At 43.8% G+C, this 14,074-nt stretch overlaps 1 protein-coding gene across 3 annotated transcripts in view; it reads left to right on the forward strand.

Moving 5' to 3' along the window:
- BICRAL (BRD4 interacting chromatin remodeling complex associated protein like) overlaps positions 1-14,027 on the forward strand; it is a 72,902-nt gene extending 58,875 nt beyond the window's left edge. For 2 of the 3 annotated variants that reach the window (XM_028508713.2, XM_028508714.2), the window contains exons 6-12: positions 549-654; positions 1,436-1,533; positions 3,339-3,400; positions 3,984-4,129; positions 5,388-5,482; positions 7,163-7,265; positions 9,821-14,027. In XM_028508713.2, the coding sequence (XP_028364514.1) occupies positions 549-654; positions 1,436-1,533; positions 3,339-3,400; positions 3,984-4,129; positions 5,388-5,482; positions 7,163-7,265; positions 9,821-10,608 (1,398 nt within the window). In that variant the 3' untranslated portion in view covers positions 10,609-14,027. Of the gene's footprint in view, positions 1-548; positions 655-1,432; positions 1,534-3,338; positions 3,401-3,983; positions 4,130-5,387; positions 5,483-7,162; positions 7,266-9,820 lie in introns of all 3 variants that reach the window. The other variant, XM_036025042.1, reaches the window with a different exon arrangement.
- Positions 14,028-14,074: the final 47 nt, after the last annotated feature.

Genomic DNA, 14,074 nt, shown 5'->3' on the forward strand with positions numbered 1-14,074 from the left:
CCACTTCCCAGTGACACGCCACCTGATGTGGCCACGACACAGACTAGAGACAGACCATGCAGTAGGTCACCCACACAGAAGACACAGTGCATGCTGGCAGGAGATTTTGGGTTGGCACTTAGGCCCAGGTCGGGCACTCAGAGTCAGCATAGACGCCGAGTAGGCACTGATCAGCAGGGTCACAGTCCTCATAGGAGGACCATGATGTGTAATTCCCAGGGACGGGAACTGGGTTCCTGGCTCAGCCTTTGTTTTGGGTCTCAGCACCACGAGCACTGCTGCATGAGCGAGAAAGCAGGCTGGTATCAACTCAGCCCCCACCGAACAGTTGTGTGAAAAGGTCAGTGTGCCTGCGGAGTTTACAGGGTACTCTTGCAAGTCTCCCAATGTGATAAGAAAATAATGTTTTCAAACATTTGTTTTGTCTTGTCATCTAACCCAAAGGTGATGTCATATAGACACTAATGGCTAGTTTGGCATTTTAAGTAATTTATTAAAACTTTTAGTCATGATATTGATTTTTCCATCTTGGTAATATTTTTTTACAGGCTCAGAAAAAATGTTTGAATCAGACTTCGCCCATTTCTGCTTCCAAGACCCCAGACGGCCTGCGGCAAGCACAGATTCCTGGCCTCTTGAGCACCGCACTGCCAGGTCAGGGGCCTCCCCAGCTCATCCCTGTCCCCCTAGTACTCAAGGACACGCCTCCCACACCCCTCCCTCTGCCTCAGTCTCCCTGACTCAGTATCACCTCTACTCCAATCACTTCTTTTTTCCAGATTCTTTCCACGTGGTGTCTGTAGCACCATTCTATGTGCTACCAAGCAAGTGAAAAGCACTTCTAATTAAGTTATGATGCATTAAATTATATGAAAAAAGTGTGCTGCTAGAAACAACAGAAGTAGTATTATATGCACAGGTGACTCTGTGATTGTCCTCATGTTGCTTTATGTACATGTATTTAGAATCCCTCTGAGACTAAAACATTGTAGGCTTTGTCTCCTGTTTTTTTCAAAAGCTTTGAACACCTGCATTGCTCCGTGAGTGCTAGAAAGACAAAAACTTGAGCACTCCTAGTCAGTCCCCTAATTGGGACTCCCTTTCCTTAAGTTGTATGTTGGGTCTTGGTAATACTGACAGATTACTGGCTTGAGGCCTATTGCTCAGACCTTGTATAATTTGAAACTGCAGCATTGGCAGCTTTTATTTATTTATTTCTACTCCTTACCCAAATAGCCTTTAATAATCCTTACCTCTGCCTCTAGAGCTTTCAAAGATAAATGAACTTTCTGCTCTCCTAATCACATCAAGCATCTGTGATAAAGACATCCCTTTTGGAATGTTCCACCCTCTGCAAACAGTGGACTCGAGGGTCAAACGATGGGCCTGATTTACTCTTTCTGTTGAACATTGTCTTATGTGTTAATTCTAACAGGGCAGGATTCTGGAAGCAAAGCTATACCAGTGTCCTTAGGAACCACACAACCACAGCAGGAAAAAGTTGGATCACCACCTGGCCAGCCCACAGTGCAGGTAGAACACAGTTTACATGGTTTCTTCTTAATGTTCAGCGTAATGGAGGGAAAGTGTCCTTGTCATCTTCTGCTCCATTGTCACTGCCCAGCATTGCCTGCGCAGTCAGCCTGGTGCCGGTGTGTCCATACAGATGTGCTCACTGAAGCCTTCCCGGTGGTCCGGGCCTTGTTGTTAACGTTTGTGGGATGAAGGTGTCCATTCTGTTTGCCACATGTTTACAGTGCTATCATTTTCTCACCAGCAACCACCACATAGTAGGCATTCAAAAAATGTAGTTTACTGTTGAATGTTATCACTTATTATTATATCAAAAGTGAATCTGTTCCTCATAACTGAGAAAATGTTATTTTCTGCAATAACAACCAGGAATGTTTGAAGTAGTCCCTATGGGCTTTCAACTCAACCACTGATCTAAAAAGCAAGGGGAGCCCTGGCTGGTGTGGCTCAGTGGGTTGAGTGCTGGACCACTGGTTTGATTCCCAGTCAGGGCACAGGCCAGGGTTGCAGGCCTGGTCCCCAGCTGGGGGCATGTGAGAGGCAACTGGTCCCTGTTTCTATCATTTCTTTCGCACATTGATGTTTCTCTCCCTCTCTTCCCCTCTTTCTAAAAAAAATAATAATAAAATCTTTTAAAAAATAAAAAGGAAAGGGGAAAAAGTTTGGTTTTCAGCTCACTGAGGCAGTGATTCTTACTGGCGTGTGGCATGAATTGTTAAACACGTGGCACCTGACTACGTAGTCAGGGGCTCTGACCTCTGTCCCCTTAGACTGTAAAATGAAAAAGTGACAACAGCCAACACAACAATAGTTGTCCGGTTTGAGTAAATCAAAATTACACCTGTTTTTTTTTGTCAGATTGGCAAAAAATATATTTTTTGGTGTGCCACAGAATTTTACTAATTAGTTTATGTGTGCCATGAGATGAAAAAGGTTGAAAATCGCTGTGCTAAGGCCTTAGTTACTTCTCCATCAAACTGAACAATTAATAGTTTAATCAACCTGTTATAATCTGGGCCTGCCTGGACCACTCAGTGGAGGATCTGGTTCAGGTCTCAGGTTCTCATGCAGGCGAATTTGTTTCCTTAACATGACATGGAAATGCCTACTAGATTACACACCTAACTGTGTGAAACAGGAGCTCAGAAGTGTTTGTTCCCTTATTAACCACTGAGAAAATGAATTAGGTGATATCTGTTGGATTTTCAGACATTCATGGAGTTGGTATCCAAATATTCTTCTTCAAAAATATAACGATGCATTTGCAGAGGAAGCTGGGGTTGGGCTTTACGGTCCAAGCCAAGTCGTTCCAAGGAACTGATAGGACAGCTTCCTATAATCTCGACACAGGGCAGCTTCACTGCAGGGGTCTGCAGACTTGCTTGTTTACTTTTTTAGCAGGCCAAATTCGACATTGTTAGGACATGCTCTTGATAGGGAGCCAAAAGTATTCAAAACACAGTGACCTTTATGTGTAACTGTATTCTGCTTATTTTTTCTTCTTGTCTTTTTTAAAGATTTTATTTATTTTTTAGAGAGAAGGGAAGGGAGAGAGAAAGAGAGGGAGAGAAACATCGATTTGTGAAAGAAATGATAGAAACAGGGATCAGTTGCCTCTCGCACACCTCCAACTGGGACCTGGCCCGCAACCCAGGCCTGTGCCCTGACTGGGAGTTGAACCAACTGAAAAGCACCAGCATTTCAGTTTTAAGGCTGGTGCTCAACCCACTGAGCCACACCAGCCAGGGCTATTCTGCTTATTTTTTCAGTGAAAGGGAATACTAAGAGGTGTGTTTTGTGTTTAGGTGGACGGTCATCCAGGAGGACAGAAGAGGCCTGCTGCAAAACAACTCACTAAGGGAGCTTTGTGAGTGACCTTGGAAATGACCCATTTTGAACATTTCTCTAGGTTCCTAACCTTCAGTACTTATACAACAGAAGTCAGGTTATAATAAAATATATAATATTTTTTAAAATATTCTTTAAAACTCTTTTCCTATAGTTTGTCTCCGTTAAGACTGATAAATACCTCAAGTGTAGTTTGAGCCTATTCTTTGCCCTTTTGTTCTTCAGAAGAGCTTTTTGGGACACCGTGCACCCTTTGGTTGGCCAAAAGCACGTGGCTTGGTGCACTCCTATGATCAGAACAGAAATGTTAGCATAAGCTTAGTTGGCTGATGCTCAGGCATTGCCAAGGCCTGTGTGAGTCCCTACACGTGAGTGGTTGGTGGAACACTGGGCTTTTGAGGCCAGGGCCACAGTTTGAGTCGCCTGAGGGACGGTTAGACCAAACTCTAAACCCACCCCGGTATACAAAGTATAAAACTGAAGAAAAACAGAACCACTACACTGTCCAGAATACCAGCTCTGTGTGTCCCTCTCTCTCTTTGCATGCAGAGGATTCGGTTTCTTAACAGGACTCCCACTGACATGCAGTTTCTCTTTCACAGCATTCTCCAGCAACTACAGAGGGACCAAGCCCACGCGGTGACACCTGATAAAAGTCAGTTCCAGTCACTGAGTGACGCAGTACAGCGGCTGCTCTCCTACCACGTGTGCCAGGGCTCCATGCCCACTGAGGAGGACTTGAGGAAAGGTAGTCAGACTGTAACCCTAGAGGCCCTTTGACCCCAGGCCCCTCTGAGAGCTCCCCACAGGAGAGGGAGAGCCGAGAGTCCAGAGCCCCGAGCCCCCACATGGTAGCTAGGTCATTGTTTTTAACGACAGACCTAACTTGTTCCCCGTTTACCCTGTTTCCCAGTCCACAATTAGGGCTGTGACTTACTCTTCTCACTATTTTGTGGGGATACACCAATGTCAGAGTCGGATTTGGGGGGCAATGAATGCAAAGCATTGTTTGCATTGCTGGCTGCAGGTGGGATGGCTCTGAACTGGGTACTCACAGTGATTTAGGCATAGTCCTGTGTTTAGACAGAATGCGTGCCCTTAGCTCTTAATACTGGTTGTATGAGTTAGACCGATCCTTCAGCACCTGAAAGCACTCTTTAAGGTTCCAAAGTGAGTCAGAGCATTGCTGTATGTCAAGAAACTGGCCAAAAAAGGTTAAGGATAAAGATCCCAACCTGGAACTCAGCCCATTCTCATGCCTGGCCCTGCTGCCTCTCCCAGCCGTGCAGCTTAGTTCTACCCTCCTTCCCATCACCATTCCCGGCCCTGACACCGTCAGTTCCCCTCTGCTGCTTCAGTCCTTCCCTCCGCTGCCAAGGGTCTGCTCCCCTGGCCGGGGTCTGATCTGAGTGTCAGGATCTTAGTCCACCATGCGCTTCCCTGGGAGGTCCAGGGAATCAGGTGCAGATCCAGAATTAAACAGGGCTGTGAAGATTCTGAGAAGAGTGAAGTAGAAAATGTGAGACCTTTGGAGACCAACAGACAAGGACAGAGCCACAGCACCGCAACCTGCGAGATGTCCTGAACTAGTTTGTGTCCTTAGTTAAAGCTGGCTTGCCCAGCCTGGACAGCAGGGCTGCACTGTTGCAGCTGCTCTGGGTTTTTGTGCTGTTGGGGAAGAGTGGAGGCTCGCTACTGTTGTTTGTCTGTGTAATATGGTTTTCTTTTATAGGTGATGTTAAAGATACTATCTCTTGGCTTCTTAATTAAAGTTAATATAAGGTAATATCGAAATGACTTTCCATGTTCATAGCGGTGGACAGTGAGGGAAAGTGGTGCAGAAGTATTACGTTTAATCCCAGAAAAGCTACCTAAGAAGAGAAAATTGCAGATACGACGTGTGTGAACAGGGGAAGAGTAATGCATTGCAGTCCTGTCCTAAGGAATGAAAGGCCGAGTGGGTGATATGCACTCTCTGACTGTTTTCTCTCTCTCTCTTTTTAAAGTTGACAATGAATTTGAAACAGTTGCCACTCAGCTCCTTAAAAGGACCCAAGCTATGCTTAACAAATACAGATGCCTGCTCCTGGAAGATGCCATGGTAAATTCTGCTCCCAAGCGTGTTTGTTTATTAGACTCTACAGGTCACAGCTACCAGTTCAGAGAGAGAGACTCCGGGGAACCGTATTTTCCCAGTATAGTTTAAAAGGCACAGATACTTAAGTATGTGGAAAACCTTACACTTGACTGTTACTACCGCTAACAGCAGCTAACTATGGCACTGTACATGGTCGATCACCATCAGTGCTGGGGTGGTTGTTCCTGTATAAACGAGGGGCCTAAGGCTTTGGCCAAGTAATTCTCCCAAGATCATATAGCCAGTGAGCTTGCTAGGTAACTAGCCCAGCCAGGATGCAGACCAGGGCGCCTGACCCCCGGTCCACACACTTGCACGCTCGCTGGGTGCTGCCTGTCACCAGCCCAGAGACGTGGGAGAGGGCTAGGGCACAGCCAGGGACGGTTGTTCCAAGTGACATCTGAGGAGACTGGATGATGGCAGTGTTAGCATTGACTTTGTCCTGTTTTTAATTGTTAACATGCTATAAAATTCACACTTAATTTTCCAATGTATAACTTGATGGTTCTTAGAATATTCACCTGATTGTGCAACCATTGCCACTGTCTAATTCTGGAATATCTTCATCACTTCATATAGGAACTAAAATTGGTTTTAAAGCACTAATTCATTAGAGAAAGGAGTAAGATACCTCAGGAAATGATGGAGAAACCAAACCTATTCCGAGATTTTACAAACAGTTCTAAAATCATATGAGCTTCAACCTATAATAAATTTGTCTCTTACTAGTGGTTTTCAATTTGCAATCAGCTTCGGACATGTGCTGTGGGGGACTAGTGGTGTATCTTATACACATACACGCTATCATGTAAATATGTATTATGTGTGTTCATGTTTATTTAAAAGTATATATTTTTTACTTAAAATGATGGCTCCAAGGTCTGCAGTAGTTGTTCTTATATTGACAATCATACCTAAAACAAAACTTGGAGACATCAAGAAGACTATCATTTCTGAGGAGAGGACCAACCACTTATGTGGTCAAATTGTATCTGCCATGAGTTTTCATGTTAAATAAGACCTAGAGATATAATTTAAGATTTGATTCTGTATAGCAAAAAATAATTTTAAGGAAAGTTTTAGTAAAATAAACAGATTAAAACAGAGTATAAAGTAAAAGGTCATTCTAATGAAAAGATTCCAAAATATTATCAGCAGAAGGGGAAACAAGGAAGGTACCAGAATAGTGTGTATTATTGCTACCATTTGTGTGCAAAAAATACAAAAACAAACAGAAAAAAAAGAACATCCATGCGCAGATGCACGACATGTCTGTGGAGGAGAGTAGTGAACTGTTAGGCATAGGCGCCTCCAGGGGGTGGGGGTGGGGAGGTGATGCACAGGTGGGACAAAGAAGACAGGCTTACTTTTCATGTCCCCTTTTTGAATTTTGTACCAATGTGTAAATTATCTTTTCCCAAAAAAACCCCACAATTTAAAAAAATGCATCCTATGTAGCAAGGAAAAATATGATTACATGGGACACGACTGAACTTAAACATTGAATTCTCATTTCTGATCACTTCCATTGTTCCAAAGGTGCAGGGAGATGTTTTTACTTGTTAAAAGGCACCAGGGGGAAAAAAAAAAGAAAAAATGAAAATAAAAAAGGCACCTGAAATGACTGGACTCTCTTACTTTCAGCGGATCAATCCCTCTGCTGAGATGGTGATGATTGATAGAATGTTCAACCAGGAGGAAAGAGCGTCTCTATCCCGAGACAAGCGCCTGGCACTGGTGGACCCTGGTAAGGCTCGGGGAGAAGGCAGAGGAGCGCTCCCGCTGGGGCTCGGGGCTGCGGACCTTTGGGGAGTCCCTCTGAGCCCACCTTCAGTATGAAACTGAAGGTAGACTATGAATTCTGGGGGGCAAAAACTCAGAGTTGAGAGCAGGATATGAATGCTCCAAAAAGGTCTATGTTCTATAGAATCCAAACTAGAATTTTACATTCAGTTTAGTGATTATTTTTCCCCATTGTAAACTCAAACTGCTCAATCGTTCTCTAATTTTTGAGAACTAAATTAAGTCCAAAGCCCTCCCAGAAGCAATTAAACCTCAGCAAATTATTGAGTTATCTTACTATACAGATGGCATTGTTAGAGGGAAAAATGAGTAAAACATGGTCCCTGCCCACAAGCTGTAGAATTGTGATGTAATTGTAACTTAAGCACTTTTCTCTCACCCGCCAGCTTCCTGCTCCTGCTCAGTGTACACCTGTTAGAGTCAACTAGCATTCTGCCTTGTAAAAATGAAATCTCTGTACTTTTTTCTAGCCTCTACAATTATTTAAGTCAAATAACATAACAATTACTGCATCATAGATTTTACCCATTCTTTCACCATCTTATAAAAGAAATGTATTTATTCTCTAAATTTTCTTCCAGTTCTGGTTCATGTTCCCATTTTCATGTATCATTTATATGTAGTTATATTCATATGTTACATGCTAATTTTACTCTAATTTTCTTCCATTTAACCATCTGAAGTTTTTGTCATGTTGCTAAAGTCTTCAAAATAATATTTAATAAATTTTAGTGCATAAATTTAATACTTAACTAATCCATTCCCCTATATTGGACTATTATAGTAATTTCTCACTTAATATCTATAATTTCTTAGAAACTGTGATTTTATGCAAAACTAGTCTAAGGAAACCAATTTTACCATAGGCTAATTGATATAAAAAAGGAGTTATGTCCCTGTGGCATATTTCTGGTCACAGAAACATCAACTTCTAAATAAAGATCCAAAAACACTTCTACTATTAAACACTGCAATAAATGTGAGCTATGTATGTGTTTAAGAAAGATTAATAAAAACAAGGTGATTCCTTTCCAACCCTGGGCAGGACACTCTTCCACGGTAGGACATTGCACGTGCACTCAGGGTCACTGTAGACACCCAGTCCGCGTCACATGCTTGCCTTTGGGGTTGGGGAGGAAGCCAGTGTCCCCAGAGGAAACCCCCATGAGACACAGGGAGAAGGTGCAAAGTCCACACGGACAGTAGCCCCGGCAGGGAATCAGGTTTTTACGTTCATCAGTGATACAGAAAAGTGTTGAACAAAACGGTATTTGAGGACTGCTGTGTTTTCCTGTGGCTCTACTCCCATTCTACTGATGTCTTTCTGACACTTAAAGACTGAAGTTCTGCCTTGTTTGGTGTGGCTCAAGAAATGTCCAAAGAGAACGTACAGCCCTTGCGCTCAGTCTAAAGGGAAAGTCCAACAGAATTGCTGTGTACCTAGAAGAATCCTCAAATCTTTCCAGAAAGGAAGGGAACAGTGTAGGATAGATTTCTGACCTTCTTCCTCAGAGCCTGAGCTCTGTTGTGTGTTGGTGAGCTGAGTTTGCAGACAAAGCCCCCACTCTGAGTCAGCTCCTCAGGCATGAGCTCGGCCTGGGGCTTCGTCCCCCTCCGTGTTGTGCCAGCACAGCCAGTTGTTTGTTGGGTGGAATCAGCTTTTGAGGTTTCAAGGCTGTATGTGCTAGACCTTTGATTTTGGGACTTGGTGAACAAGTTCATGGTTGTACGTTTATAGATGTCACCCCAGCCCTATTTCACTTTCATGACTTCAGAGTTAACACTTTCTCTGCCCTTGAGCAATAACTACAGTCCGACTTCCATCCTCTGTAACCTTCAACCCCCCCAAATCCTCACTAACATTTCTCTTGCCATTGCCCTTGGCTCTTCGAGCCTGGCTCAGCTCAGTGTTCGCTTACAGACACAGTTCCCCACTGTCCTTCCAAGCCGATGTCATTTTGGATCAATATCGATCTTTGTTTTGTGCTCCTGGCAAAATGCAGCTAATTCTGCCAGGCCCCCTCACATGTGTCCAGAGTGACTAGAGTGCCATCACCCAAAGATACACCGTGCCCTGCCAAAGCCTCCTTCCAGAGCTCTGTGTCCCAAGGAAATGAACCAGGCTGATACTAGCATCTAATTTCTGTTTTCACACAGTTTCAAAGCAGTTGGTAATTTAAAAGACTATTTAAAAATAACAGTAAGAGATTAAATCAAAGTGGAGCTTTTTGCCTCTCTAGTTTTTCCTATTGTCATCCAGCAGCTACCTTTGCAAAGAGGTCTAAGCTGCTCATCTGGAGGCTGTGACCCTACAGCCCTGTTACTTTCACAGGGTGCCCCCTCGATGACTGTGCCCCCGCACCTTCTTGGACATGAAAGATTATCTCAGTGGTGCGGGCTGGGCTGGAGCAAGATGGCTTTGCACCTGACCCACTGAGGGTCTGTTGTATTGCCCTTACTCTCTCCATTCATTAACGTTCTTTTTGTTCCCATTTCCAGAGGGTTTTCAAGCTGATTTCTGTTGTTCCTTCAAACCTGATAAAGCTGCTCAGGAGACGCAGTTTGGCAGGAGTGACCAGCATGGTGGTAAAACAACCAGCTCTCTCCATGTGACGGCCAAGGCCCAAAGCAGAGACCGAACCAAACCAGGCATGGCAGAACCAGTGAATCATGACCAATTTCATCCAGTGCCTAACCACATCGTGGTCTCCGCGGAAGGAAACATTTCTAAAAAAACGGAATGCCTCGGCAGAGCACTGAAATTTGACAAAGTGGGCTTAGTTCAGTACCGGAGTGCGTCTGAAGAGAAAACCAGCCGGAGAGACGCCCTGAAGGGCAGCGAGTGCGCTGCCATCCCCGAAGGGCCCCGGAAAACCTCGTCGAGACCGGATCATGGTACTGAGAGCAAACTCTCGAGTACACTAGCAGATTCTCACTTGGAGATGACGTGTAACAATTCCTTCCAGGACAAAACTCTGAGGAGTTCTCCAAAGAATGAAGTTTTACACACAGACATCATGAAAGGGTCGGGCGAGCCCCAGCCAGATCTCCAGCTCACTAAGAGTTTGGAAACAACATTTAAAAACATCTTGGAACTCAAAAAGGCTGGGCGGCAGACCCAGAGTGACCCCGCCATTAGCGGCTCTGTTGAGTTAGATTTCCCCAACTTTTCTCCAATGGCTTCGCAGGAAAACTGCCTGGAAAAGTTCATCCCAGACCACAGTGAAGGCGTTGTAGAAACTGACTCCATTTTAGAAGCAGCTGTAAATAGTATTCTAGAGTGTTAATAGCAGCAGCCCTGCCCCTGCCCCTGCCCCTCCCCCACCCGTACCCCGCCCCGGACACGTTATAGTCTTTCCTGGCAAAAGCAAATGGAACCGGTCTCCTGTCTCCAGAACTGCTTGCTCCTTCATCACAGGTTATCCTTTCTAATCTCAACCCCATTCTTTGTTTAAGAGCAATACTCATCGTGGTTACAGGGAGATCCTTTCGTAAATTAATCTTTGTTAGAAAGCAGTCTGACAGGCCCTACACATTTCAAGTGTTCTGAAAGCGCTTTTAGTCTTTTTGTTGTTGTTGTTTACCTGTTTTATTTTTTTAAAAATACTGTAACTCAATGAGATCACAGTATACTTGGCCCTGGGTAAAGTTCTGACAATCATAAGTCATTTGAAAAGAATAGACTTATTAAAGAAAATCAAATAGGACTGATAGAAGCTACTTTTTAAAGAATTTCCCGCTTTATCTTAAAATTTTTACTTTTGGGGTTTTTTTTTGTTGTTGTTGGAGAGGAGACCACAAGTTCTCCCCTTCAGCCACCTCTGGGCAGCAGGTTGCTGGCGGCCCCACCAGGGACCGCTCAGCGCGGGGGCAGCACCTGAGCAGGGCATTGGCAGGGCTTCCTCGCTCACTGTCCGAGTGCTTTCCCGATGCTCCTGGAGCACAACCTCGCGCTCTTTCAGCAGATCCATGTTGGATTCCATGTGGGCAATGCTCTGTTCTTAATGACATGACTTGAGATCATTTCACCAGGCTAAATAAAGGAGAATGGAAACCAGTTAATGGCACAGTGTACAGGGGAGGCCGGGATAGAGCCATGCGGAATATACTATGTATATATGTAAAAGCATATATATGTTAACTATTGAGAAAAAACAAGCATTTTACCTTTTATGATTGGATATAGTCAACATACAATGTACGTTTTTGTTTGTTGCTGGGTTTTATTTCATTTAACCTGTCTTTGCACCCTCTCCCACTGCAAACAGCCAAGTGTCAAAGCACTTTCATTTGAAAGCAATGTTGTAATTTTTCAGTTGAATCCTTTAGGGGACTTTGGCCTTGTTTCTGCTTCTTGTTGTCTGAGAACAGTAGTCACCTCTAGGAGCAATCATTACCAAAACACAAACAAACCAAAGGTACCCAGCCAGCCCACCACGGAAAGGAGAGATTTGAGACGTGGGATTCCCACTTGAGAGCCAAAGGACACGCCCTGTCATGGTTTGTGTTTGGCCTATGTTCATATTAGTGAACATGACTTGTTGCTTTATTTATTTATATTTCTTTTCAGGGAGCTTTCCCCGTTTTCCTTTCTTCTGTACCCACCCCAGGTCATCCCATTTCTGTTGTTACTACTTTCATTCTCACTGTATTGTAACCATCTGTTATGTACTGCCCATGGGAAAGCTACATAGTGGTGTTTGACCTGTACACATGCATATGTGAACGTGCCTGAACTGTTCAGATCTGAGGTCATTGTGGTTACAGCGTGTGTGCACGCTCCCCCTTCTGTGTATGCATTCTCTCACTAATTCGATCTCTCTGGCTTCAGAGGTGCACCCACTGGTCTCCACTCTAACACATTGCCAGGATTTGCATCTGGCTGTCCTGGAATGGGGATGACTCCCATTGTCATCATGTTGGACATTTATCTTCCAGATTGCCCTGTGATGGAAAGGAAGGCCTCTGATTACTAGAAAACACAGCAACAGAAGACCTGTACTCTCCCTGCCCCTTTGTCCCTCCATGTGAAGGCACCCTGTGAGACAGCCAGTCTTCTTGGAAGCGGAGTACCTTCTCCCCACCTCCACCCCCCTGCCCCCACCAATAGGAATTGGAAAATCTGGGCCATCCTAGGGTCACCATTTTTTCCTTATTTGTGCCAATGCCCAAGTTGCAGATTTCCCTTTTTCTTTATTGTAATGTGTTAGAAAGATAAGTTGGTGTTGCCAGGTGGAACATTCTGTTCGGGCAGTGCTAGGGTAACACCCTGCCCCGAACCCCCGATTTCATAGGCTGTTCTTCCCTTAGGGCTCATACCCCCTCATTCCTAGCGAGACTTAAAGATAGCCCCTCCTGATCAAATTCTTCTCATTGTGGAACTTTATACCTGGAAGCCTTCATGAAGGCTGCTAATGAGTTACATTAATTACTGCGAATCAGTGGAATTCTTAAGAGACAAGATAAGTTTTGTGTACATTTGTCACACCTCTCCCCTCGCCTGTCCCACTGCCCCCGACCCCAGCTTTTCTGTATACCATCCGAAAGGGTTTTTAAGCCCTAACATTGTCTATCAAATGGAGAGCCTAATTTACCAAAATGAAACTTGTAAATTTCTGTGTCCTTGTATGTAAGTTTACTTTTTATGGAGGAAAGATTCTGGATAATGGCAAATGAAGATTACGAAATGCATTTTACTCCTGTGATTAGGTTATGTGCGCACAGGTCATAACCTGCATGTCGAGCCCCCTCCAGCGAAGGGTAAGAGAGCTCAGCCTCGGGTGGCCAACATTCAGTTGTTCAGGTTCATAGTCAAAGTTAAGTTTTAGAACTACTTGTACTCAGTAACAAAAATCATTTTCTTTCTTTTTCTGTTGTTGTGGAAAAGCGTGGATTTGTTATTAAGCATTTGATTTTCTGTGTCCTTAAGTACTGCCTAAAGGTAAAGCAAATTTTAAACTGGCAATTACGAAAAAAGAACTATTTTAGCTCTGAAGAATTTAGTAGACTTTGTTAGATTAGGGAGGCCTTACAGACTGACTTGACTTCAAAGAGGACGCGTCACTCACTGTCAGTGTGGTGTGGGCTTTATTTGCTTAAATACCTTCATTTGTATAGTATGTCTCACTTGAAATTGCTTTGTATACATTTTGTAAAAATATTTATAAAATGTTTTGTAAAAAAAAAGTATAACAAATTGCAGTTTATTTTGTTATGTTGGATAAATACTGTTAAAGAAACCAGTCAGTAACTATATTGTTAATCCATGGTTAGGAAATGTTTAGTTGGAGATTACAAAATGAACCAACCATTGCAATACAGCCAAAGATTTGGGAAAATGTGCAACTGTGATTGTCTTGATTTTGCAAGTAGGAATGGCTGCTCTTCCCAGAAGAAAAGGGTAAGTGTTCAGTGTGAGCGTAAAATATGTTTACCATTGCCAAAAAGTAGCCTAAACAGTGAGGGGGTAGAATTTTAATTGACCGGCCTTTCCAAACAGTTGCAAATTAAACAAAGTTGGTCAGTGAGAAAGTGTAACCACGTACACCTCTGACCTCCTCCTGCTTCTGTCACGGGGCCCTTCCATAGCCAAGGGAGCACGAGTGGGGTCACTGGACAGTTACATCAGGGAGCTTCAATCTGTAGGAAGCTTTCTTCCGTGCAGTCTTGTATTACGTTGTTTCTGCCAGGACAGGAAGGTTAAGGGCTAAATAAAATTGTTTTATGTACTTGTTCCAGAATTAACATGTTTCT

This window comes from Phyllostomus discolor, chromosome 4, assembly GCF_004126475.2.
Source record: "Phyllostomus discolor isolate MPI-MPIP mPhyDis1 chromosome 4, mPhyDis1.pri.v3, whole genome shotgun sequence".
NCBI lineage: Eukaryota > Metazoa > Chordata > Mammalia > Chiroptera > Phyllostomidae > Phyllostomus > Phyllostomus discolor.